General features: G+C 36.8%; 1 protein-coding gene across 1 annotated transcript in view; it reads right to left on the reverse strand.

The window, feature by feature from the left end:
• LOC131204549 (uncharacterized) overlaps positions 1-25,420 on the reverse strand; it is an 84,313-nt gene that overhangs the window by 11,837 nt on the left and 47,056 nt on the right. Inside the window, exons 20-25 of the mRNA XM_058195937.1 lie at positions 19,337-19,388; positions 9,333-9,386; positions 5,258-6,487; positions 3,319-3,518; positions 2,110-2,251; positions 203-1,411 (exon numbers count right to left, since the gene is read on the reverse strand). Of these exons, the coding sequence (XP_058051920.1) occupies positions 203-1,411; positions 2,110-2,251; positions 3,319-3,518; positions 5,258-6,487; positions 9,333-9,386; positions 19,337-19,388 (2,887 nt within the window). The remainder of the gene's footprint in view (positions 1-202; positions 1,412-2,109; positions 2,252-3,318; positions 3,519-5,257; positions 6,488-9,332; positions 9,387-19,336; positions 19,389-25,420) is intronic.

Genomic DNA, 25,420 nt, shown 5'->3' on the forward strand with positions numbered 1-25,420 from the left:
ATCAACTTGGCTTGATTGCCGAACAGAAGTTGGTGGAAGAGATAATGGATTGAAAGTGGCCTCAGATAGATATGAGCGGCCTGTGTATCCAATAAAGTTTAAAACATTTTGAGTGTATATTCTAATAATAACTAGATTTAAAAGATAGATATCGCCATCATCATCATCACCACAACCATCATCATTTTATGAGGATACTTACCAGAAGAACAAACAGCAGCACTACCATAGCCACGATAGTCACCACCTCCAAAGACAAAAAGTCCGAACGGAGTGTTCTCGTGTTCCACTGACAGGGCACGATCTGTTACCTCCACATCTTCTTCAGCCCATGAATATTCGGTGCCTAGGATCTGTGTCCACTGGATCGGCCTTCCATCCTTTGTGATCCTACTGGATTCTGATGATTTGGCTATAAACATGGCATGATTTATGAAGCCCTTCACTCCATAAATATGGTATGAATTGCAATAGCTTGTTATGGCAGGGATATTCATGAGGAAGGAGTCATAGAAATAGCCTCCTTTTTTAGCACCAGTAAAAAACAGATGGACTTGGATTCCAGCATCAGCAGAGATCAAAAGTGGCTGAGAGCTCAGAACCTCAAGTTTGAGGACTTCTCCAGCCACGAGGGTACGGGATTCTTCCTTGGAGCTAGACTGATATTTGACTAAAGTGTTCTCTGCAGAAACAATATATGCAATATCATATTGTGTCTGGAAAGGAAGACCAGGAACAATGAAGGTGCTTCCCCAGCATGGAACTGGCAGGAGCTGCTCCACAACATGATCACAGAGTGTGAACTTGACCGCGCATATATGTCCACTCAAGACAGCCACAGCTTTGGTCGATTGAATCCTGGTACCTGATAAATCTTCTGTGCTTTGAAGTTGAATTGCTTCAAAGGCCTTGAGGTCAGTCACCAAGGTGGACCCAGCAGGGTAAACTACATTTTTGAAAGTTACGGTGCCTTTTAGGTGGATGGTTACTGATGTAGGATCCTCATGAGCTACAACCGCAAACTCTTTTAAATTTAGAAATAAATCTTCTGTTGGGGTGATCACATAATATAACTGTCCCAATTGGTCAATGGGATAGATAAGTGTACCACCAACTGAAACAGAGAAATCAGTATAGGAGGAGACCGAAATATCTTGGTCAGCTTCAATCAGCACCGACTTATTATAGATGTCACTCCCCTCCATTTCTAAAGACACTGGTAATTCAATGGAAGCGAGTTCTCCTTCATTAATGGTTCTATGTATTTTCCCACTGTTTGTTGACACTGTAATATTTGTTGCAGGATAATATCCAGAGATGTACAGCTCCAGTTTTTTAGTCTGGTAATTGAAAAAATTGAACATGAAGGCGGTAAGAAATTTCTTCCCTCGGGAACTTACATTACAGGTACCTGAAAGAAAAAAAGGACTCTTAATAGAGGATAAATCTACTTGTGCATGTAGATAGGATGAAAAATTAAAAGTGATGGTGATTAGTCAATAGATTGCCATAAGGGTAAATTATAAAATTGGAATTAAACATTGAAATCCTCTTTCTTCAATGAATCCATTTTTGCAAAGATACATTAGCTGGAAGAGATTTTCAGAAAAGCAACATGGAATATATTAATTTGCCACTCCATTCGCAAGTGAGTATTTGAGACACGGACGATATCATTTGGCCAAAACATTTCCAAGGTATAGGAACATGGGGAAAAAAGGTGCAGGATTTGATCCAAGAAGAGTTTAAAATTATGGACTACATCTTTCTCTTAATGACACTGCGACTTTGCTGTTGCACTGGAAAAAGTTGCATTAAAGATACAGCTCGGTCTGTATCTCATATATCAATCACATCTACTTTGGTGACACTGCAACATCTCCCTCCATGCCCATGTAATCTTCAGACAGGGCAAAATGTCACAGTATGGCCCTGAGTATCTTTTACTGATTGGTATCACTGCTTTAAGCCAAATGCACATTTCATCTTTTTTCCATTTATTTGGATTGTCTTCCCTGTGGATAAATATCCTGAGAATCATATTGTAAGGTAACTCTGAATCATTGGAACCCCTTTCAGCCACAGCCACCATTCTGAAATTCTGGTTACCTTTCTGAACACATCTCATGACTCCTTCTTGGGACTCACAGGTCTCCTGAGCGGCACAGCTGTGGTCAGTACAGGTCAGCCCCTCACCTGGGATGCAAGTACATTGCTGCTTGCAAGCATTCAACAGAACCATCTCGTTGCGCTGTTGTCAAAGTGGAAAGACAAATAACAGAACAGAATCAAAGCTGGCTTCAGATCTACAATAATGAGAGATCTGAACTGTAAATATAATTCACCCGAAAGTTCTGAATAGATATATCTGTGAGACTTTCACATAAAACTAAGGTATCCATGTAAGGGGGAATGAAAGAAAGAGAGAACAACATGAAGAATAATTATTTGCACACTGTTCACAATGGATTAAAATCTACGAGGAGACAGAGTTAGAAGAAAGGGATATGAAAAGATAAAAGTGAAAAATTCTAAAAGTCAAAGAAGGAAAAAAGAGAGAAAAATATCTAAAGAAGCTATTTACAATCTTCCTTAAATGGTTACAATGATCATTTCCACAGTCCCAAATTACGTATCATTGGTTTCCTTCTTCCCATGAACAACCCATTTAATCACTATACCTCAAGTTCACCAATTCATCTTTGTCCATTTTCATCAAAAAATCCATAAAGGATTTTTAAAAAGTCCATAAAGGATTTCAAGTCTGATTTTAAATCATTGTTGTTCCTAAAAGCACAGCATTTTGCATCACTTTGATGCACGACTCTAAATAATGTAAGTAAATACATCCATCACATTCCTATTGCAATGTGAAAGCCCTGAAAAATTATCACTTGGGAGAACACAAAGTACAAAGTCAGGAAGAATCAGATGGCATCATTTAGAGGGAAAACCCTGAGCTTCAGATGTATAAAAAATATTTATCTCTTGCAGTCTAGGCCTTACAGCTTCATCGTTTTCAGATTTGTCTGAATTTATCAAAGATAATAAATTATTAAAGATCACAATGGAGGGATACTGAGAAATTGGGGATCATGATTCCACATACTCTGAAGACCAACCACCACCAAAATTTATCTGTCATTCATTGAGAAGGACTAAAGTTTTAAACATTTTATTGCATGGTGCTTCTATTTGGTGAGCCACCCAGAGTTCCTGTGGCTAGAGGGATGGCTATCTAAAATTATTTAATGAATACATTTAGTAAGTAAAGGCAGCAACATGAAAGTAGAGGAGTAAATCCCAAACATTAGTTACTTGATAATAGTGTCCGTTGCTGAAGCACCCACAGTTTTCTTTGGGAATGCAATCGACGCCATCCAATAAAAACCCATCATCACACTGGCAGCCCTCCGTGCAGGTCTCTGGACATGGCTCAGCATCTGTGACGTTGGTACAGTGGTTGGAGCAAGTGTCAGCGCAGACTTCATAGTGACTGTTGGCTGGACAGATCATAGCTAAATGGAAAGAAGAGACAGGAAATCGTAATTGCCTACTCAAGATGAGAAGAAAGAAGGCAGACAATCTTTGGTACCTCTTAGTAAGCAGAGAAGAAAACGAGATCCATGAAAGGAAAGGAACAGGTCCCAAAGGTGCTTTTTCACTAGACAACTGGACTTTCTTGTTTTTCTCCAAAGACATTTCACTTCTCATCCCAGCTCTTTTTCAGGGACAAAGCTGAAGAAGCTTCTTGGATGAGAAGCGAAAAGTTTTCAAAGAAAAACCAGAAAGTCCAGTCGCCTCTTGAAAAAGCATCTTTGGGACAACCAGGACCTGGATGACTGAGAATCTCCATAGACAAAAGGAACAGGTCACTGATAGGATTTTTTTCTTAGCCCTGTCAACATTTTTTTCCAGCTAGTTACCGTCTAGAATGTTACAGTTTCAGCTCTCTAATTTCCTATCACTTCTGGTGATTATCAGCTTGGAGTTGATTTATCTAAAACTATACTGAGCACTGCCCAGAGCTGATTGTACATAGAGTTGGAAAAGGAAGTCCCAATCTTTTTAGATCAGATTATTTTCTTATTTGAAACATGCTTAAAGTCACCTAAAGACCCCGCAGTTACAAATGTTAGATGCTGTCAGATTCAGGAACTTTAAGAAAGGTTAGAACTGATTAGTTAGCCAGTTGATTGCCATAAAATGAGAATTAAATATTAAAATCCTTTCTTCAATGCATATAAAAAAAGAAAGGATAAACAGTGGGTAGAAGTTTCCAGAGGACCAATATGGAAGTTATGAATTTGTTAGTCTACTTGCAGGTCAGTGTGGAAACAAAAGTCAGAGGGACCCATGAAGTTGGAAGATACAGACTCAGAACTGAGAAGAGTTAAAAATGTAAAAATGTTAATGAGTTGGTGGCTGCCAAATGTTGTCATGAAAATTCTTTTGGACTTGCAATAGAGGTGTAGCTCTGGCCACATTATGCCCATGGGATTCTGCAACTGTCATAAGTACAAGCCTATTGTCAAGCAACCAAATCACAGGGCCACAGGAGTGCTAGGAAGGCCAGAACTTCAGAGACCCTGTCATAACCACCATTCATTCAGTGCCATTGTTACTTTAAATGGTCACTGAATGAGTAGTTGTTAATCAAGGACTACCTGTATATTGATTTTCCATATATATAGAAACTTATATTTATACTCCATATCCCCTCTTATTTCTTGAAAGTAACATTACGCTTTTAAATACTTATCAGAGAATGAAAAAAGCTGTGAGCCTTAACCATGCATGATACCAGAGCAGGCTTTCTCAACCTTGGCAGGTTTAAGATGTGTGGACTTCAACTTCCAACATGGCTGCCTGGGGAATTCTGGAAGTTGAAGTCCACACATCTTAAAGCTGCCATGGTTAAGAAAACTGTACTCGAGTATCATACTGTTACACTCTAAAGCAGGCCCGGTTTAGCAAAGAGGAAAAAAAGTCCCGAGATGTCATGTGACACAGCTATGATGATGCGAGTTTGACATCCTTGCTCTCAGGATAGTTTCCAAGGCTTATTCCCATGTGTATCCCACCTGACTAGCTTAATCCTTCAATGAACTATAAATCATATGGTATAAAAGAGCTCTGGTCCAAGTAAATACGATTTAGAGTTTCCTTCAGGAAGAGCTCCTTTTCAGCAAAAATGCAAACCCACACAATCGGAAAGTCTCACAAAATTAAAGGTCTTAAGTTTGACAGTACTTACAGGAGGTACAATGGTCCTGTGAGCCATAGCCATCATTCTGTGAAAATCCAAGGATGAAGACCCCAAGTGGAACACGAAGACCCTCTGAAGAAAGAGTACCTCCTCCTCTAGCCAAGCTGTATTCAGTCCAATAGTATTCTGTGTCTGGGACTGATTTCCACTCACTTTTTGCAAAGGTCTTCCTCTGAATGCTGATTCCACTGGGATCAGAGGTTTTGGCTACGATGATAGCATAATTATCCAACTGCTTCATGTAAGGAAGATCATATGATCTGCAAAAGCTTATAACCGCTGGAATATTGAGTAGCAATGGACCATGGCCTTGGCTTTCACTACTAGTAGAGAAGTAAAGCACCTGGATTCTAGCACTGGCAGAAATAGAAACTGACTCAGAAGAATATTTGTTTAGCTGCATGACTTCTCCAGATTCCAGGGTCTGGGAACTGAGCACATCCCCATGTTGGTATTTGAGATAAGTGTTTTGGGAAGCTGTTATATACAGTGTGCCATCCCTGTTTTGGAAAGGGAGTATAGGAACAATGAAGAAGGTGCCCCAGCTTGAACTGGGCAGCAGCTGTTCAAAAACCTGGTGGCAGGCATTGTCTTTCGTAATACAATTGTGTCCGCTGAAGACAGCCACGGGTTCTTTTGATTCAATTCTGGTACCTGATAAATCATCTGAGCTTTGCAGCTGAAGTGCTTGGAATGCCTCAAGGTTAACAGAAAGTTTACTTCCTGCAGGATAAGCCTGTCCATTGAATAGCACATCTCCTTTTAGGGAAATGTCGACATCAGTGGCAGTTTCCTGAGCTACAATGGCAAATTCCTTGAAACCATCTGTGTTGCTATCATTTGGAGTTACCACATGATACACTCTGCCTAGCTGGTGGAATGGGAGCACAAGAGTAGTGCCAACTGAAGACCCTTCCTGACCCTGGGCAAAGACTGAAATGTCTTGGTTAGCTTCAATGAACACAGTCACATCGAAATAATTTGATCCACTCATCTCAAATGTGTTTGGGATTTTAACTGCTGCTGTCACTCCTTTGTCGATTACAAATGTTCTTAAGAACTTATGCTTGCTTACTGACACTTTGATAACAGTTGAGTGATGATGACCAGTGATGAGCAGCTGATATTTAATGTTAAATGGAATGTGTTGGTAGTTCTGGTGGTCTTGCATGAAAGCCACGACAAATTTCTTTCCACGAGGATTTCCTCTTTGGGAGTCTAGAAGAGAAAACAAAGATCATGGTCATGTTTCTCTCAAATGTCCCAAAGGTGGTTTTTCAAGAGGCAACTGGAGTTTCTGGTTTTTCTTCTCTCAAACAATTGCACAAGAAGTGACAAAAGCAGACTTTCAAAGACATAAAATTGCTAACTGTCATGTAATGAAGTAAAAAATATTCTTCTTTTTTTGTGGGGGGAAGATACAAATAGCTCTTTTTCTGCTATCAGGCTGTTCTTTCAGACTGTTTGCTTGCAACTGGATGAGAACCAGCTCTCATAGTATTATTAAGAAAGCTGCTGAAAATCAGGGCTAAATTTACCACCTCAGATGACCGATCCTGAGGGGTGACAACATGAGGATGATGAAGAAAGACTGATCATAAAGATTTGGCTTAAGTAAAGCTTAACCATAATGACCACATGAACATAGCCTTTTTGGGGGGCGGGAGAGGTATGAAAAAACAGTTTGCTTTTGAGGAACAATTTATCAACTCTTTCTTTAATCTATTGCTCTAAAGTAGGGATGTCAGACTCAAGGCCCGGGGGCCAGATCCAGCCCACAGGATGCTTAGATCTGTCCTGTGGGACCACCCCGGAAACAGCAAAGAACCGCAAGTGCCTCTGCAAGCAAAAACGGAGTTCAGGAAAGCCATGCATGCACACACATACACAGCCAGAGCTCCATTTTCACTGGCAGAGGGCAGCAGGAGGCTGTTGCATCTGAAAATGGAGCCCAGAGGGTTGCAAGAGGCCATCACAGTTCAAAACGGAGCTTGTGAGCCCATTTTTGCTAGCCGAGTCCTCGGGACACCAACCCCAACACGAGTGACAGCAAGCTGGCCTCAGTGCCCCCATCCCAGCGAGATCAAACACAATCCTGATGTGGCCCTCCATGAAATCGAGTTTGACAACCCTGCTCTAAAAATTTAAAATTTAAAAAATACATTTTGGGTCTGGATGGATTGCATAGTTGCACAGCAGTTTTTTTGAGTCCTACAAGGAAAAAGTAAACCTCAGACAGCTCTTCAGAATCCAATCAACTTTTACTTTGAAGGCTCTTTTGTAATAAAAAAAAAGAAGAATCTTTTTTATCTTATTCCAAATAAATTATGAATTAAATGGTCTTCCTGTCTCAGTATTTAATTGAGGCATGAACCTAAACCCAACATTTAGCCATCAAAAAGAGGCACAGCAAATATTTATCCAATAGATAAGAAGGGGTTGTAATTTTTCCTGATCAAGTACATTTAAATGCTAGGGGACTGATGGCAAACCTGTCAAAAATTTGACAAATGCCTAACTTGACTCTGCAGGTGTCATATCCTCCTCCAAACAACCGAGACAATTTTCTACCCCACCCATAACAGGGGTGAAATCTACTTACTTTCCCTACCAGTTCGGAAGTGCACACTCTATGTGCACATCACATGCAATTTTGGACTCTCTGCACATGCGCAAAGCCTTCTGTGCTTTATATTTTAGTAATAATTCTACAATTTGTTCTATTGGTCTCTAACTGTCCCTATTCCTAAGCCTTGGCTAATGAATGTCCCAGGAATTATCTAATATACATTTTATTGGCTGCAGACCATCACTATTCCTAATGTATAGATGAGGCTTGCAAGTTGTCTAACTCTTGGTACTTTTATCAGCTTTCTAACTACCCAGAATTGTTACAAGATTTACACATGCATATTTCCTGTAGATAAGCATTCTTTGTTCTTGCTAGACACACTCCCCAATTACAGGCTTTCCAATTTACTTTCAAGTGTGTGTTATGACCTGGCTTTATTTTAGCATACAACGCATCAACATGGTTTTAGTAATAAGTGGGAAGAGATAGTTACTAGTAAGAAATAGAAAAATAATAGTAATACAGTCTTAGTAAATTATTTGACAGTGTTGTGGGAATTAACTGTTATGGCATTCGGGGGAAAACTGGAGAAAAAAAACCCCAAGAAAGTCCAGTTGGCTTTTAAAAAGCACATTTGGCTCTAATACCTCTCAAAAAAAGGCTGCCTTAGGGAACAGTGCAATTTCCCCCACAGCTCAGTGCTCCCCGGGAGCTTACCTGGGGAGGTAAAGTAAGCACATTGCTTATCTTTAGGTGGTGTTTTCCCTCTATGGACAGGCCTTTGCGGCCTAACAGAACCTGCTCCAGGATTCACCAGGCCTTCATTCTTCTTTTTTTCTTTCTTTTTTTAATTAATACTTTTATTTTAGTAAGAGAATGATAAATACACAGCTGTTTCAGAAATGTTAATGGAACAATACTCACACTGGATATGATTACGATCAATTTTAAATTAATTAAAAAGAAGTTACATTATTTTAGGGCAGTCTCCAAAAATGTTTACAGTACTTGTAATTTGTAGAGAGATTATCCACTAATTCAGTTGATGAAATTTGAACTGGTTTCTTCTAAGAATATACAAAAGCTTCTAAGGTTTAAGAGATCACATTTATAGCTGTTGTTATACCAGGCCTTCATTCTTGGGAGTGGTTTTGCAGAAGGCTCTCCAGCCTTCAAAACCAGACTCTGGAGGCCCCATGAGAGCAACCTCCATTCTCACATGGCCTCCACAATGGCCTCTAAAACTCCTGTGAATATGGGGCATGCTTTTGAGGGTTGGTGAACTGGCGTGTCACCCAAAATATCAGCATGTGTCTGTCACCTTTGACATTCGCCATCCCTGTGCTAGAGGGAGAGTAACCTTAAAATGATCTTGAGGAGAAATTTGAGCTCAGCTTTCCCTCCATGTGTGGACAAAGACAGAGAGACCCCCAAATTCTTACACCCATTTGAAACCACAGAAGTATATATCAAACAGTCTAGTTTACTCACCACATATTTGTGCCAAACCTGCCAAAAGGAACAGAAGTCTCCTCAGTGCCATACCTGCAAAAGGAGATGAGATTAAGGATTTTTTTTCCCCTCTGCACCCCCAGATCCACTGGGGACTCAAAGCCTAGCTGTCACCATGCAGACATTTATTTTATTTATTTATTTATTTATTTTATTTGTCGTAACAATATATACAAGCGTTGCATAAAGGGTTATATAATATAAGAACGTATATATGAGGAGAAACGAGGTACTATAAACATATATATACATAGGGGAAGAAACAATAGGACAGGAATGGTAGGCACGTTTGTGCTCTTATGCACGCCCCTTAGAGTCCTCTAAGGAAAGTGGTGAGGTCAACCGTGGACAGTTTTTGAGTAAAGCCTTTGGGGTTATGAGAAGAAACCACAGAGTCAGGTAATGCATTCCAAGCATATACAATTCTGTTAGAGAAATCATGTTTTCTGCAATCATTGCAATCTGACATCATTGTAGCTGGCATGAAATCACAAGAAGGTGAAACTATGATAATCACTAGGACCATAACTCCACCGCCTTCGACAGGACCTGTGTTTAACTCATAGAATCATCTATTGCAATGTCCTTCCTGTTGAAGACTACTTCAACTTCAGTCACAACAATACAAGAGCAAACAATAGATTTAAGCTTAATATTAACCGCTCCAATCTTGATTGCAGAAAATATGACTTCTGTAACAGAGTTGTTAACGCTTGGAACTCATTACCTGACTCCATAGTCTCTACTTAAAATTCCCAAAGCTTCAACCAAAACTGTCTACCATTGACCTCATCCCATTCCTAAGAGGTCTGTAAGGGGCGTGCATAAGAGCACAAGTGTGCCTACTGTTCCTGTCCTATTGTTCCCTTTCATTATATCCAATTATATCCAATTATTACATACTCATATATATGCTTATATGTTATATAGTTACTTTCATGCTTATGCTTATATATACTGTTGTGACAAAATAAATAAATAAATAAATAAATAAATACATAAATACATAAATACATAAATAAATAAATAAATAAATAAATAAATAAATAAATAAATAAATAAATAAATAAATAAATAAATAAATAAAATGATTGATAGCCAGTTTGGTGTAGCAGTAAAAGGCACCAGGCCAGGAAACGGGAGGCTGGGAGTTCTAGTTCTATATTAGCCCTGAAGCAGTTGGTGACTTTCAGTCTGTTCCCTTCTCAGCCTCCCATGAGAAGGCAGGATAAATAAACCCCTCATCAGGAGTCATGTGTACAATAGAAGATATCACTCCCAAGTATAACTATTATTAATGATGATGGTTCTGGGGGCACATTATGCAATGATCCACCTCTCTGGAGGAGGCTCTGTTGCTGGGAGAGATGGAAGGAAAAAGGGATGACCAGCAGCAAAGTGGATGGACTCGGTTACAGTGACGATGGGACACCCATGGAAGACCAGAGAAAACCAAAGTGAGCATTAAGAAATGGTACTAATTTGATGCCACATCAATAATCAGTCAATATTTAAAGGCACACCAAAAATATTGTTTATTTTTTTGACCCAGTGGTTCAATATGTTGACACTGGTATCAATAGGATGGCAACTCAAGAGATGCTAGAAGTTTCTAGAAGGAAAAGGGTTACATACAGTGTGTTATTAGGCGCCCCCTTGAGGGTGTTAGGCAAATCTACCCGGAGATTAAAAAGCCCGCCAAAAGTTAAGGTAGCTGGTGAGGTGAATTTAGCCAGCCAATCAGAATAGCTGGTGTATTGTATGAACTGCCTGGCATACCTGTTGTGAGGAGATTTGGTGCACTTGCTTTAAGACATTAGTTCTGAGCATAAATTCTTCAACTCTATGCAGAAATAATTTTTTTGAAATGTTCCCACCCATCTTTATATGATTATTTGGTATAACTCACACCAAATGAAATAAACGGCCCAACTTTGGTTAGAGCCAATAAATATATCAAAGTACCTCAGTATTACAGCCTTTAGTTTTTATATTTATTTTTATTATTTATTTATTTATTTATTTATTTATTTATTTATTTTGTCACAACAGTATATATAAGCATAATATATGAAAATAACTATATAATATATAAGTATATATAAGCATAAGTATGTAATAACTATATTAATTGGATATAATGAAAGGAAACAATAGGATAGGAATGGTAGGCACATTTGTGCTCTTATGCACGCCCCTTACAGACCTCTTAGGAATGGGGTGAGGTCTTAGGAATGGGGTGAGGTAGTTAAGGGACTAGTCCTCATGAGGCTTTTGAGAGAATCTGAATCTGAGTAAGGCTGGGTGAAGTTGCTCTCTAAGCTCTACTCCTGTCTGCATTTAGCTGACAAAATGTCCCATTGAATCTATGAGCAGATATGTGTAGGACTGTGCTTTAAGGCCAAATAAATAAAATCCAGGGGTATATTTCATCAGTAGGGAACATGTAGCAGCTGCTCTCACAAAATGGCTGCCCTGAAGGGTGCATGGCCATCCTTGGCAATTGGAGATTTTGTCAAAATGTCTTATGACATCATAGCCCTCATGGATGCTTATAAGTGGGTGTTATTGGGCCCAAAATGCTTTTCTTTTTATCAAAAGCAAATCAGTGAGCTGTTTTAAAAAAGCTTAAATAGCTTAAATAAATAGCAACGTTGGAAATTAATCCCCAAACTGCATACAGTATTGAATTTTCAGATCCACACGGTATTCGTTGTGGAGTTGTAAAACAGCTAGTATCTGATTCAAATTTGTGCTTCAGTTTCAAGAGATAAATCAATTCAGTATGTATGTCAGGCATGCACAAAAGTCCATGAAATTTTTGAACTCAGTTGAGTGCATTTGATTTGATCTGAAGCATTGAATTGATCCAGCAATTTGGCTCATCTATTTAAATCAAAGGGCCAATTTGGTTGCATTACCTTCAAACTGAAGCTACACATAGCTATAATATCGATTGATTTCATGAAAGAAAATCAGTTCTGTTCAGAGAAAAACACACACTGGTCTCAGTCCCCACAGTTGTACAAAAACCCATGCAAAATGCAAGGATACACTCACAAAATTTTAAAAAACCTAAAAAAACCCAGGACATTATAAAGCAAACAAATCTGTTGAATGACACACATTGGTGCTAATGAAGCAATAAAAAAAAAACACATGTAGAAGTTTACATACCACAGGAAAAATACCTACCATTTAGGAAATGAGTTCTGTGTTGTGCTTTTTGGAGAAAAAATGGTGACATAAATAAAACCAGACAAAGGGAATCAGGCAAAGTCTACAGTGATACCTTGGTGTTCATCATCAATTAGTTCAGGGAGGCACAATGATTATCAAAAATGATGAGTACCAAACATTTTTTTCCCATAAGAAACAACGTGGTGAGTTACAACACAGCCAACACCAACAAGTTCTAGCTTGTGCATTGAATACCAATTTTGATGAGTTTTGTTTTTTTTTTAATAAAAAAAGTTTTATTTTTACAATCTTATCAAATAATTCATCCAATGTACAGTTATATACAATTAGTCGGGCCTGCCCAGTCACCATCCCCCTTTTTAACCTTCTTCCCTCTTCTACCTTCTTTTACTTTCCAAACCTTCCTCTCCTTCTCTTATCTACCTCCTCTCCTCCCTCCACCCTACACTCTTCTCCCTCTTCTACCCCTCTTCCTTCCTCTTCTCCTCTTTCCTACCTCCTACTCTCTCTTTTTTCCCTCCCCACCGTTCTAAAATGGCAACTGGTCAGACCCGACCCTACATTAATTATATTTATACATCTTCAATAATCCCTGTACATTAACCATCACTCCATCACTAACCTCAACCCCCCAATTCCCTTCCCCCTTCTCCCCCCCCCCCCACCCCGACTTCCCAGAACAAAATGCAGGGTATCAAAACTAACAATCATAATCTAAAATAATTCCTAAATTATAATCTCTAGTCTCTCCACACTTATTCACACTCTCAATTCCCCTCTCCTTCAAAAATATATCTAATACAAATTATTTCCTAAATTTACTCATATGCTATTTGATATTTTTTTATCTGATACTTATTTTGAATATAATCAATCCACATTTTCCATTCTAAAATATATTTTTCTTGTGTATAGTCTTTCAAGTAAGCAGAGATTTTTGCCATTTCTGCCAGATTTGATACTTTAAGAGTCCATTCTTCAATTGTAGGTAATTCTTCTTTCTTCCAATATTGAGCAATCAAAAGTCTTGCGGCTGTTATTAAGTTCAGAATCAATTTAGTCTCTATAGCTGTACAATCCATAATTATTCCTAGTAAAAAGAACTGCGGGGTAAACTTAATCTTCTTTTCAAAATATTCTGCATGATCCACCATACTTTAATCCAAAATGCTTTAACTTTTTTGCAAGTCCACCATATATGATAATAAGTAGCATCTTCACAATCACATCTCCAGCATTTAGCCTGTACATTAGGATACATACATGACAATTTTTTGGGGTCTAAATGCCATCTATAAAACATCTTATAAAAATTTTCTCTCATATTTTGCGCTTGTGTAAATTTAACATTCCTCACCCAAATTCTTTCCCAAGTTTCCAACATTATTGGTTGCTGAAAATTTTGTGCCCACTTAATCATACAATCCTTAACCAAATCAGTCTCTGAATCTATTTCTACTAATACATTATACAACCTCTTAATATGCTGTTGACCTTGATCTCTCATTTGTTTTAACAAATTATCCTCAATTTGCTTAACACCTATTTTTTGATCTAATTTCCATCTAGCTTGTAGTTGTCCATATTGGAACCATGTATAATTTTTCCCTTCTTCCCCCATCTTTTCTCTAGATTTTAATTGTAACTCCCCCTTTTCCATACAAAGAAGTTCTTTATAAGTAACTACCTCCATCTTTTGATATATATTTATATTTTCTATCATGTGTCTCGGGTTTGCCCATATTGGAATCTTTCCATCTAATTTGTATTGATATTTCCTCCAAACCCTCAATAATGCATTTCTAATTATATTATTTTTAAATATTTTATCAACTTTCTTATCATATAATAAATAGGCATGCCACCCATATAACAAACCATAACCTTCTATATTCAGAACTCTTTCCTCAGTTAAATTAATCCAATCAGTAATTAATGATAAAACAACTGCTTCATAATACAATTTTAAATTAGGCATTTTAAGACCCCCTTTCCTTATATCCTGCATTACTTTTAATTTTATTCTTGGTTTTTGCCCATCCATACAAATTTACTAATCCCTTTTGCCATTCCTGTAATTTAATATCATTCTTAAACACCGGTATCATTTGAAACAAAACAAAACCTGGGCAAAACATTCATTTTATAGCCGCTATTCTTCCCAGCAAAGATAGTTGTAACTTCTTCCAACTCTCCATTTCTTTCCATACCTTCTGCCACAATACCTCATAATTATTTTTGTATAATTTAACATTTGAAGCTGTAATATATATTCCTAAATATTTAACCTTTTAACGATTTCAAAACCTGAAGTTCTTTCTAACTCTTCTTTTGTTGTATATTCATATTTTTAGTTATCATCTTTGTCTTTTGCTGATTCACCTTAAATCCAGATACTTTACCATACTGACCAATTATATCTTTTAAACCAGTTACTGAGTATATTGGTTGAGATACAGTAACAACCAGGTCATCTGCAAAAGCTCTTAATCTATAATCTTGATGTTTAACTCTAATTCCCTTTATTCGATCGGAACCACGTATGTTATTCAGAAGAATTTCTAAAGTTAAAATAAAAGTAATGGGGACAAGGGACATCCCTGTCTCGTCCCTTTCTCAATTTTAAAAGTTTCTGTTAACCCACCATTTACTATTATTTGTGCTGTTTGCTTCTGATATATTGCTTTAATTGCACGAATAAAATAATCCCCAAATTGCATTTTTCTATTACTTTAAACAAAACTGCCAATCCAATCTATCAAAAGCTTTTCAGCATCCAAAAAGGAATGCCGCTGATACTTGGTTGTTTCGTTCCAAATATTCAATTAAATTTACGATTTGCCTCACATTATATCTCATCTGCCTACCCTTAATAAATCCTGACTGATCATTATGAATTATTTGATTCATCACTGGCATTAATCTATTAGCCAATATCTTGGTAAATATCTTGTAATCAGTATTTAAAAGTGATATAGGCCTATAATTCTCTGCTTTAATACCATCTCGATCTTCCTTGGTATTAACGAAATAAAGGCTGTCCTCCATGAAGGGGAACATCTCCTCCCATTTGAATTTTATTAAATAACTCTTTAAGTGGTTCAACCATCTCATTTTGTAAATTTTATAATAAACAGCTGTTAAACCATCTGTTCCTGGTGCTTTACCGATTTTAAGTTGTTTAATTGCTAAGAAAATTTCCTCTGAAGTAATTAATTGATTCAATTCTTCTCTTTGATTTTCTGTAAGCTCACAAATATTTTGTTGTTGTAAATATCTTTCTATCTCTGTATCATCAACCATATCCCTAGAATATAACTTACTATAATACTCTAAAATGCTTTTTTAATCAAGTTCTTTTGATAAACTTCCTTACCCCTATATTCTATTTTATCAATCGTTCGTGATTTCTGTTTTTTCCTTATTAAATAGGCAAGCCATCTTCCTGGCTTATTGGCATTATTAAACGTATTATGTTTTACATATTGTAAATTAATTGCTACTTGATCTGCCATCAACATATTAAACTGACCTCTCAATATATTTATTGATTCTTTTATTTTACTATTTCCTGGGCTATTTATCAATAATTGTTCTTTCTTTTAATTTCCTCTTCCAGTTCCTTTTTCTTTTCTGCAATTTATTTTGTATTTAATATTCATTTGTATAAGATTTCCTCTCATATAAGCCTTACTGAGTCCCAAATCATCTCTATAGATGTCTCTTTTTCATATTCATAATAAAAATTCTTTCATTTGTTTTTACATTCATTTACATTTTGTTCATATTTAAACAAATTCTCATTCAACCTCCATGATCTCCTAGCCTCCTTTTCCCGATCAAATTCAATCCAAACTGGACTATGATCAGATAAAGTTCTTGAACAAATCTTCGTCTTCTTCACTCTAGAATACAAATCATTAGTAATCAAAATAAAATCAATCCTCGAAAATGATTGGTGCCTATCAGAAAAGAAGGTAAAATCCCTCTCTTCTGTATTATGTTCTCTCCAAATATCTCTTAATTCCAAGTCCTCCATCATTTCAAAAAAAGCCTTTGGTAATTTCGCCTGACTTGATATCTTCCTTAAGCTTTTTTTGTCTTTTTGAGTATCCAACACACCATTCCAATCACCCATTAATATATATGATTTATAATCCCAAAATACTATTCTTTTATGTAAAACTTGAAAAATTTCTTGTTGTTGATTCGAGCATAAACTCCTATTAATAATGTCTTCTTTCCTCCAACAAGAGTTCAATAGCATTGTATCTTCCTTGCTTATCCTCCTCAATTAATTTTGCTGATATATCCTTCTTTATATATTTAACTAAAGCATTTTTCTTCTCCAAAGAGGAGGCAACAAAATGTACTCCCAGTTTTGAATTTATCAAATATTTCTGGTCTAAAGATCTAATATGTGTTTCTTGTAAACAAGTAATGTCATTTATAAATTGTTTCAAATAATGAAATACTTTCCTTCTCTTCTGCGGTGAATTCAAACCATTAACATTCCAAGATAATAGTTTAATTGCCATTATCGGCCAAAGGAAACTTTTGGAACACTAGCCGCAAATCACATTTTGCTTTAGGCCTTGCTCCTCCCACTGTTTCCGTTGTAGTAGTTGCCAGTTGTTGTTGTGCCTTCATCTCTTGTTCCTTGCGTTTAGCAGCAGCTCTTGTCAGCCTTTGTTCTTTTGAATCTGGACCCGTCATAGGTATTTCCAACACTTGTAATAAATCTTCTTCCATCACAATCTGTTCTTGAACCTGCTTCACTTCTCTTTCCTTCACTTCAGTCTCCTTTCTTCTAGCATCCAGTGGAGAAAGACTTCCAACTTTAATGCCTCAACATAAAATTCTCTCGCTTTTCCAACTGTATTGATACGATGTACTTTCCCTGCATAATATACTATTATACCAGTTGGAATATCCCATCTATATTCAATCTGACGTTTTTTAAGTTCATTCACCAGGAAGGCAAATTCCTTTCTAGCCCTTAACATTTTGGTGGAATTTCCTTTAATATTAAAATATCCTGACCAGCAATCTGAATCTTCTCCCCTTATATGAGGCTTGCAAAATCTGATTTCTCACTGTTCTATTTGTAAAATAAATAACAACATCCCTTGGCAACTTTTTTGCCTTGCTATCCAAGAATTCACACGATATATTTTATCAATTTGATAAGCCACATCTGCTGGACGAGCTGCTAATATCTCAGCAAATACTTCAGAAAAATTTCCTTAAATCCTCTTCTTTATTCTCTTTCAGACCACGAATTCTTAGAGCAAATTCCATATTTCTGTATTGTATCAAAACTATTTCATCATCTGTTTTTCCATTTTACTTTGAAATTCAGCCATTTTATTATCTAATTTTGAATTATGTTGCTTAATTTCTTCAACCTCCTTCCAATAAAATCACATTATTTGCCAAACTTTGTACTGCAATTACAAATCCTTCCTTAACTTCTTTATTTCCCACTTGAATTTCTGATATCTGCTCTTTCATTTCAGACATCTCATCAGTTATTACTTTAAATTTTTCTTGCATAAAGTCTTTTAAATTCTCTTGTACGCCTCTAAGTTCAATGTTCTAGTCTCCACTGTATGAGCTGGAGAGGCACCAGCTGAGAGATTCCAGAGCCCTTTGTTACAGTAGACTTTAATTGTTTGGCTGCCATCTTCTATAAAATTATTTATTTATTTCCAACTTAATATTCAGTTTAAATCTTCTTAACCTCTGAGAAACACAGTCCTTTAAAGCTTTTTTAAAGCAATATTTAAAAAGAAAATCTCTCCTAGATTCTAGGCAGCAAAGAGTTAAAGAGTTAAAGCAGCAAGTAACATGCAAATTACCAACTGCAGACAAACGGTGAAAGTATCACTTTCGCTTTCCACTCGTTAACTTGTTAACAATTCGCCTCCATTTTCTTGCTGTTTTCAAACTTGTTACAAAGTATCGGGGAATCGGCTTGGCTACTTGCATAAAGTTCTCCCACTTTCGTTCTGTCCGGTATAATCCTTTATTGTCCAAAATAAATCTCGGCGTTTGGTCGTGGTGATTGGTTCCGCCCAAGCAGAAGAATCCTCGGATCTGGAGCTCTTCGGGTTGCTGGAGGGAACTTAACCCTTCAAACCCCTTTTTTCTCAGGGGCTTTAGGGAAATTCAACCTCTGCCCTCAGCTCACCCCCTCCTCTTCTCCCGAAGAGAGGGTTTTTCGAACCGCTGGACTGCAGATTTAAGCTGTCCTAGCGATTCCACAAAATCCAGAGGTTGGTGATCGTAAAGATCACCGCCATCACCTACGGTGCCAAACCGGAAGTCGTCCAATTTTGATGAGTTTTAAAGCAGTTGAGTACACAGCTGCCACTAGATTCTGATTTCTCTAAATTGTGAAGTAAAGAAAATCAGGCAGCAAAGTTCACTTATGTCATCAACCTGTCTTCAAATTCTCTGGAATAGAATTTTCCATTTTCTAAAACCTGAACTGATCAGATTCAGTGCTTCATCCTTCCCTATATAGATACTTTAATAGACACATAAATGAAAAACTTGGAGCAGAGCCTCATTTGGTAAGGTGGAGTGTTCTCCTCTTCTTCATTGCCAATAATTTTTTTTCTAAAATTCTAGACCCAAAGATGAACTATTCAAGACTGTAAGGTGATAAGGGGAAAAACCTGAAGCTTAATTGAGATAACTCAAGTATCATTACTTGTTTAGTTTGCTGGAGCAGCCTAGAAGTCACCTAAGGCTCAATGTAAAGAAGTCTTGCTTACCTTCAGCCCAGGAAATCAGCCTTAGTCTGACTGAGAAGAAAGAGCCTTCCCTCTATTTCTGATCATTGTTCATCCTCCTTTTTATAGATAAAGAGTTCAAAGCAAGTTCTCCAATGAATTTCTGTGGAATAATCATTCATATACAGAGGACTGGAGTTATTACTTGGAAAAATAAAAGGGAAGACTTCACCATGTCACATTGGCTGATTTTGTTTGGCAATGAGACCACAAATTCGAATGAAATGACTTAACAGTTTCTTTCCCAAATATGTGATCAGAAATAAAAATGCTAGCAATCCAAGAGGCAACTCTGCAAGAAAGAAGTTGAGCAATCAACCATCTGAACCTTGATAGATAACCATAAGCTAATAAGATTTAGATATTGACCAATTGTACATTGGGTAATATCTAAATCTTATTAGCTTATGGTTATGTATCGAGGTTCAGATGGTTGATTGCTCAACTTCTCTCTTGCAGAGTTGCCTCTTGGTCCAGAGGATTGCTTAATGATGGCATCTGATATATTTGCTCAAATCAGTGTTAAATTGGAGGGAAACATGCAAAATAGTTTACAGTTGAATGAATCTGATTTACAAGGCCGGCAAATAAAATTGACATCAATTATTGTTTGACTCACCCATACCTAGTGAATCTCTCTTGGAATCGACAGCAGCCTTACAGAAAACAGATAATCTGTAGAAGGTTGAAAATATTCCTTTCACAAAATGATTGGGTGGTAGAGCTACAACGGTGGGGAAAAGTCATAAGGGCTGAAGTGCCTCTGATTATGGAGATGTGAGGAATGAAATTAGCCAGAAATTAGCCTACCACCATAGGAGAATTCTGATTGAGACTTATTGCTATTGATTTGTGATTATCAACTCATCCACGAGGTGATCAGAAATTACATCACAAATTTTGCCATCATATTAATAAGTTCTCTCCTGCCTCTCTTGTTTCTGTTGCCAGCCAGTATCTATCATCCCAACATCCTTGCAAGACAATAGATGACAAAATCTAATCGATTTTATATATATTAAGACAGCATTGTCAACTTGAAGCTGTGTGGACTTCAATTCCCAAAATTCCCCACACTTTCCAGCTGCCAAGGTTGGGAAAGGCTGTTCTATATCATGTATAGCTATGGTTCACAAGCTCTTTGCATCTCCACTAAGAGTTTATAGACAAAATTTACTTAACAACTACCTTACTTATCAATGGGAAATCTGGCCAAATTGTGGTTGTAAATCGAGGACTATGTGTATGGCTGCATTGGGGCTTAATGCATCTGTTTTCACTTTTGTTTGGTTTTATAATGTGAAAAAATAGTCAAACCAAACTTTCAGCTTCTAGTTCTTGGATAAATTCCAGAACCACATGAACTGGAGCTTTGGGTTAGGGATTGTCCAGCCTTGTGTTATAGCAAGAGGAAGATATAGGCAAATGAGACTTGGGGGCCTTCCCTATTTCTTTGGCTTCATTTCTAGATAAAAACAACGTTAAACCACAACATTTTTAAATTATTTCCATTGTGTTTCCTTCCCGTTGCTGCCCTGATGTTCACCTTAAATCCTGTTTGTAATGATGTCTGAAGAAAGGCATTGAATCACTATCAGACTTTGCCCTGTACATAGCTTATGGCCTAAATTCAGCTCTGCACAATTTTTGTTTAATTGGAAATTCTTTCTTTCAGTTACTACTCTGTTGGTTGCCACCATTTTGTGTCCTTAAAGAAATCCTGGTGGCGCAATAGTTAAAATGCAATATTATAGGCTAATTCTTCTCACTGCCAGCAGTTTGATTCTCATCGATTCAACCTTCCATCCTTCCAAGGTCAGTAAAATGAGGAGCCAGATTGTTGGGGCAATAGGCCAACTCTGTAAACTGCTTACAGGGGGCTGAAAAGTACTGTGAAGTGTAAGTGCTATTGTTATTGCTATTGCTATATAATTCTAAATTCTATTGCTATTGGTATTAAAACTAGGCATGTTTTTTACAGTTAACAAGAAAGGGAAATGAAACGGCTGTGATCAGCTAACACGTTTGATGAGTAACAGTTCATCTTTGGGGCAATAGCATAATATATAAAATAAGCTGGGAATCCTGACCATTTTGATTTTTGAGAATTTGGGTGAACTACTAACCTTTGGTCTAATATGTGTGGCAGTGGTTTTTGCTTCTGTCCATAAAGTAAGGAGAAATTTAAAATTTGGCCAACACTGGATAAAAGTTGCAATTCTGACAATATCAGATTGAGAACCTACACTTGGAGAATAAGCAGCAATGAGAAAATTAACAATATATATTCACAATAAAAGTTTAACCAGATTGAAATGAGAAAGATTTAAAAATTTTTAAAAATTAACGGTTGCAACATCCTCATGGTCACATGATCAAAATTCAGACACCTGGCAACTGACGCATATTTATGATGGTAACAGCACCCCTGGGTTATATGATCACCTTTTGCAACCTTCTAACAAGCAAAGTCAATGGGGAAGCCAGTTTCACTAGTTAACTGTGTTACTAAGTTAACAACTGCAGTGATTCACTTAACAACTTTGGCAACAAAGATCATAGAATGTGGCAAACGTTACCTAACTGTCTCACTTAGCAACAGAAATTTTGAGCTCAATTGTGGTCATAAGTCAAGGACTATCTGTATGGCGGCATTAGGGCCTAATGTATATTTTTTTGATTTTTGTTTGGCTTTAAAATGTGAAAAAATGGTCACACCAAACTTTCAGCATCTGGTTTCTGGATATGTTTCAAAACCACATGAACGGTAATTTCAGGTTAGGGACTGTCCAGCCTTGTGTTATAGCAAGAGGAGGACATAGGCAGTTGAAATTTGGGGCTTCCCTATTGCTTTGGGCTTAATTTCTAGATAAAAACAACGTTAGACCACATTTTAAAAGTATTTCCATTGTGTTTTCTTCCCATTGCTCCCCTGACATTCACCTTAAATCTTGTTTGTAGTGAGGTCTGAAGAAAGGCATTGAAACACTATTAGACGTTGTCCTGTACATAGCTGTGGCCTAAACTCAGCTCTGCACAATTTTTATTTAATTGGAAATTCTTTCTTTCAGTTACTACTCTGTTGGTTGCCACCATTTTGTGTCCTTAAAGAAGTCCTGGTGGCGCAGTGGTTAAAATGCAATATTGCAGGCTAATTCTTCTCACTGCCAGCAATTCGAGTCTCCCTGACTGAGCCTTCCATCCTTCTGAGGTGGGTAAAATGAGGACCCAGATTGTTGGGGGGCAATAGGCTGACTCTGTAAACTGCTTACAGGGAGCTGTAAAGCACTGTGAAGCAGTATATAAGTGTAAGTGTTATTGCTATATCATACAAATATAATAAATATAATAAATAATTTTAAATACCATTCCTCTTATGCTTCCAGCTGTTTTTGCATATGAGGTATCCCACACATGTGCTGTGTGTCTTTGGACATCACTGCGTTCAGTTAAACTCTCCCATCTCTCTCCAGTGTCTAGATTTTGAGAATAAGGATCCAGAATGAGATGGGACAAATTCTGGGATGCCAATCTCTGTCCATTTTGGAGAGGTCCTATCTTCCATATTCTAAATCAGCTGGCTGCACAGTCCCATGTATTTGTAGACAGTTGTAAGAAGGGTCTTAACTGTATCATAATTTTTTTAAAAAAAAGTTAAGGTTGGCCTTGCTTTGTAGTTGAATATGTATTAGAAGCAGCTTCTATTTCCAAAGAGTAAGTTATCTCTAGGCAGGTTGTTTTTTACAGTTAACAAGAAAAGGGAAATGAAACAGCTGTGATGAACTAAAACGTTTGATGAGTAACAGTTCATCTTTGGGGAAATAGCATAATATATAAAATAAACTGGGGATCCTGACCATTTTAATTTTTGAGAATTCGGGTGAACTACTAACCTTTGGTCTAATATGTGCAGCAGTGGCTTTTCATTCTGTCTTTAAAGTAAGGGGAAATTTAAAATTTGGCCAGATATGTTTCAAAAGGTGCGAGAAACATTTAAGGGAAATAAAGAAAGAGAGGACTGGTTAGAATACAAAAAAAAAAGGAAAAAGAAAACATGAGTGAGAAGCAAGAGGAGCAAGAATACAATGTTGAAAAGAAAATAATTGAAGATAAAAATATAAATGATTACAATGGGATTGAAAGTGACAGAATAAAAATTATAGGGGGCATCTCTCAAAAAAGAAGAGAAGAGAAGGTAATGGGAAAAGATTGAGGGGGAAATTAAAAGAGTAAAAATTAGAGACAGGAGGCAGAAAGGAAAATACAAGAAAAAGAAAAAGAAGAAGATAAGAGAATCAGAGGAAGGGAGGAAAATATTAAAAAATGGAATTTTGGAGAGACCGAAAGAAAATGGTTATAAGGGGAAGATAAATGGATAGTAGAAAGGAAATTAAAATATCAATAGGTTGATTTAAGGGAAGGATATTAGTAGTAGAAACTGTATGTAAAAAGTAAATTAGAAGAAATATATAGATTATTGTAAAAGGGAAGTAAGCAAGAATGAAATGAAGTGTATGTAAGAAGCAAAAAAGAAGAAATATACTGTTTAATGTTAAATAAAAAATAGATCAGCGGATGAAATGTGAAAGATAGAATGGTTTATAGGTGAAAATAATTGAAAATGAGATATAAAACTGAACAAAATTGAAATGTTAGTAAATAACGTATGCTAATGAAAGAGGAAAAAAATCATTGAACTGGGAACAAGAACTTAAAGAAAAGAAAATGTGGAAGGCTGAACTAACTAAAAGGTTGCAAAGTAAAAATGGAATAAGTTGAAATACATTGTTGATAATTAAAATATATGAGGGGAATTCTGAGAAATACATTCAATAAATAGAGGAAAAACCTGAGTTATCTGGACACCATAGTGGAAAATATTGAATTGAAAATGAATACAGCAATAGAGAGAGATAAGAAGGAGTAGAGAGATGGAATAAAGGGAGAAGGAGAGAGAGGAATAGAAGGAAGGGAAGAGGAGAGAAAGAAAGGGAGGGGAAATAAGAGTAGGAGAGAAGGTTAGATAGGGAGGAAGAAAGGAGGAGGGGGAGAAAGGAAGGAGAAGTAGAGAAGGAGTAGGAGAGGAGGGAAGAAAGTAGGAAGGATGAAAGAATGGAGGGAGAGGAAAGAGAAAGAGAAGAAAGATTGCTGTAAAACGAAAAAGAGGAAATGGAAGAAAGGCAACTCCGAACATGTTTGCACATATCAGGATAAAGACTTAATTATCTAAAAAAATAATAAAAGAGAATATATATCAGTAAAAATGGAGAAATTAGAACTTGAGGGCGAAAGAAGATGTGGTTTATATAAACAAGCATAGAAATATTAAGATATGATTAAAAATATGGAAAAAGAATATTTTGGCAGAAATTGTAACTAAGTAAAACTTATTTGGATATGATAAGTTGTATAAAATATGATATGGCTTTCTGTAAAAATGAGAGGAATAAGGAAACGAAGATGATGTGAAGAAGGAACATAGGTTCTATGTTAATGTATGTTATATGTTTTATGTCAATGTATGTTATGTATTGTTGTTCTTTGTTAAAAAATAAAATATATATATCAAAAAAAAAGATATGAAATGGCCAATACTCTGTTCATAAAATATGTGGGTGTGGGTGTGAAGGGGAAAAAAATCAGTAATAATTGATTCCAAAAAAAAAACAACTGAGGGAGGGAGGAATGAAGGAAGTCCTGCCTTAGCTATGGAAGCCAGTTGAGTAATCTTGGGCAGTCATTCTCTCTCAACCCAACTTATTCTAGGTTAATGTTGTGGGGAAAATAGGAGAAGAAAGAGTATATTTGCCACCTTGAGTAACTTATAAAATAATAAAAGGTGGGATAAAAATCAAATAAATAAATGGAGACCTAGAAGAAATACTACATGTTCTATTCCCAGCAAAGTTTGGGCTGTGTGACCCTTCAATTCTTGCTAAACTGCAACTTCCAGCAGCCTTAGAAACCAGAGCCGATAAGGAGAAGTACGGATAGTTGCAATTCAGCCGCATCTGAAAGTGTATGCATTCCTCACCACATCTTATTAGTCATTCAGCCTCCCTGTTT

The sequence above is a fragment of the Ahaetulla prasina genome, chromosome 10, assembly GCF_028640845.1.
Source record: "Ahaetulla prasina isolate Xishuangbanna chromosome 10, ASM2864084v1, whole genome shotgun sequence".
In the NCBI taxonomy this organism is placed as follows: Eukaryota; Metazoa; Chordata; class Lepidosauria; order Squamata; family Colubridae; genus Ahaetulla; species Ahaetulla prasina.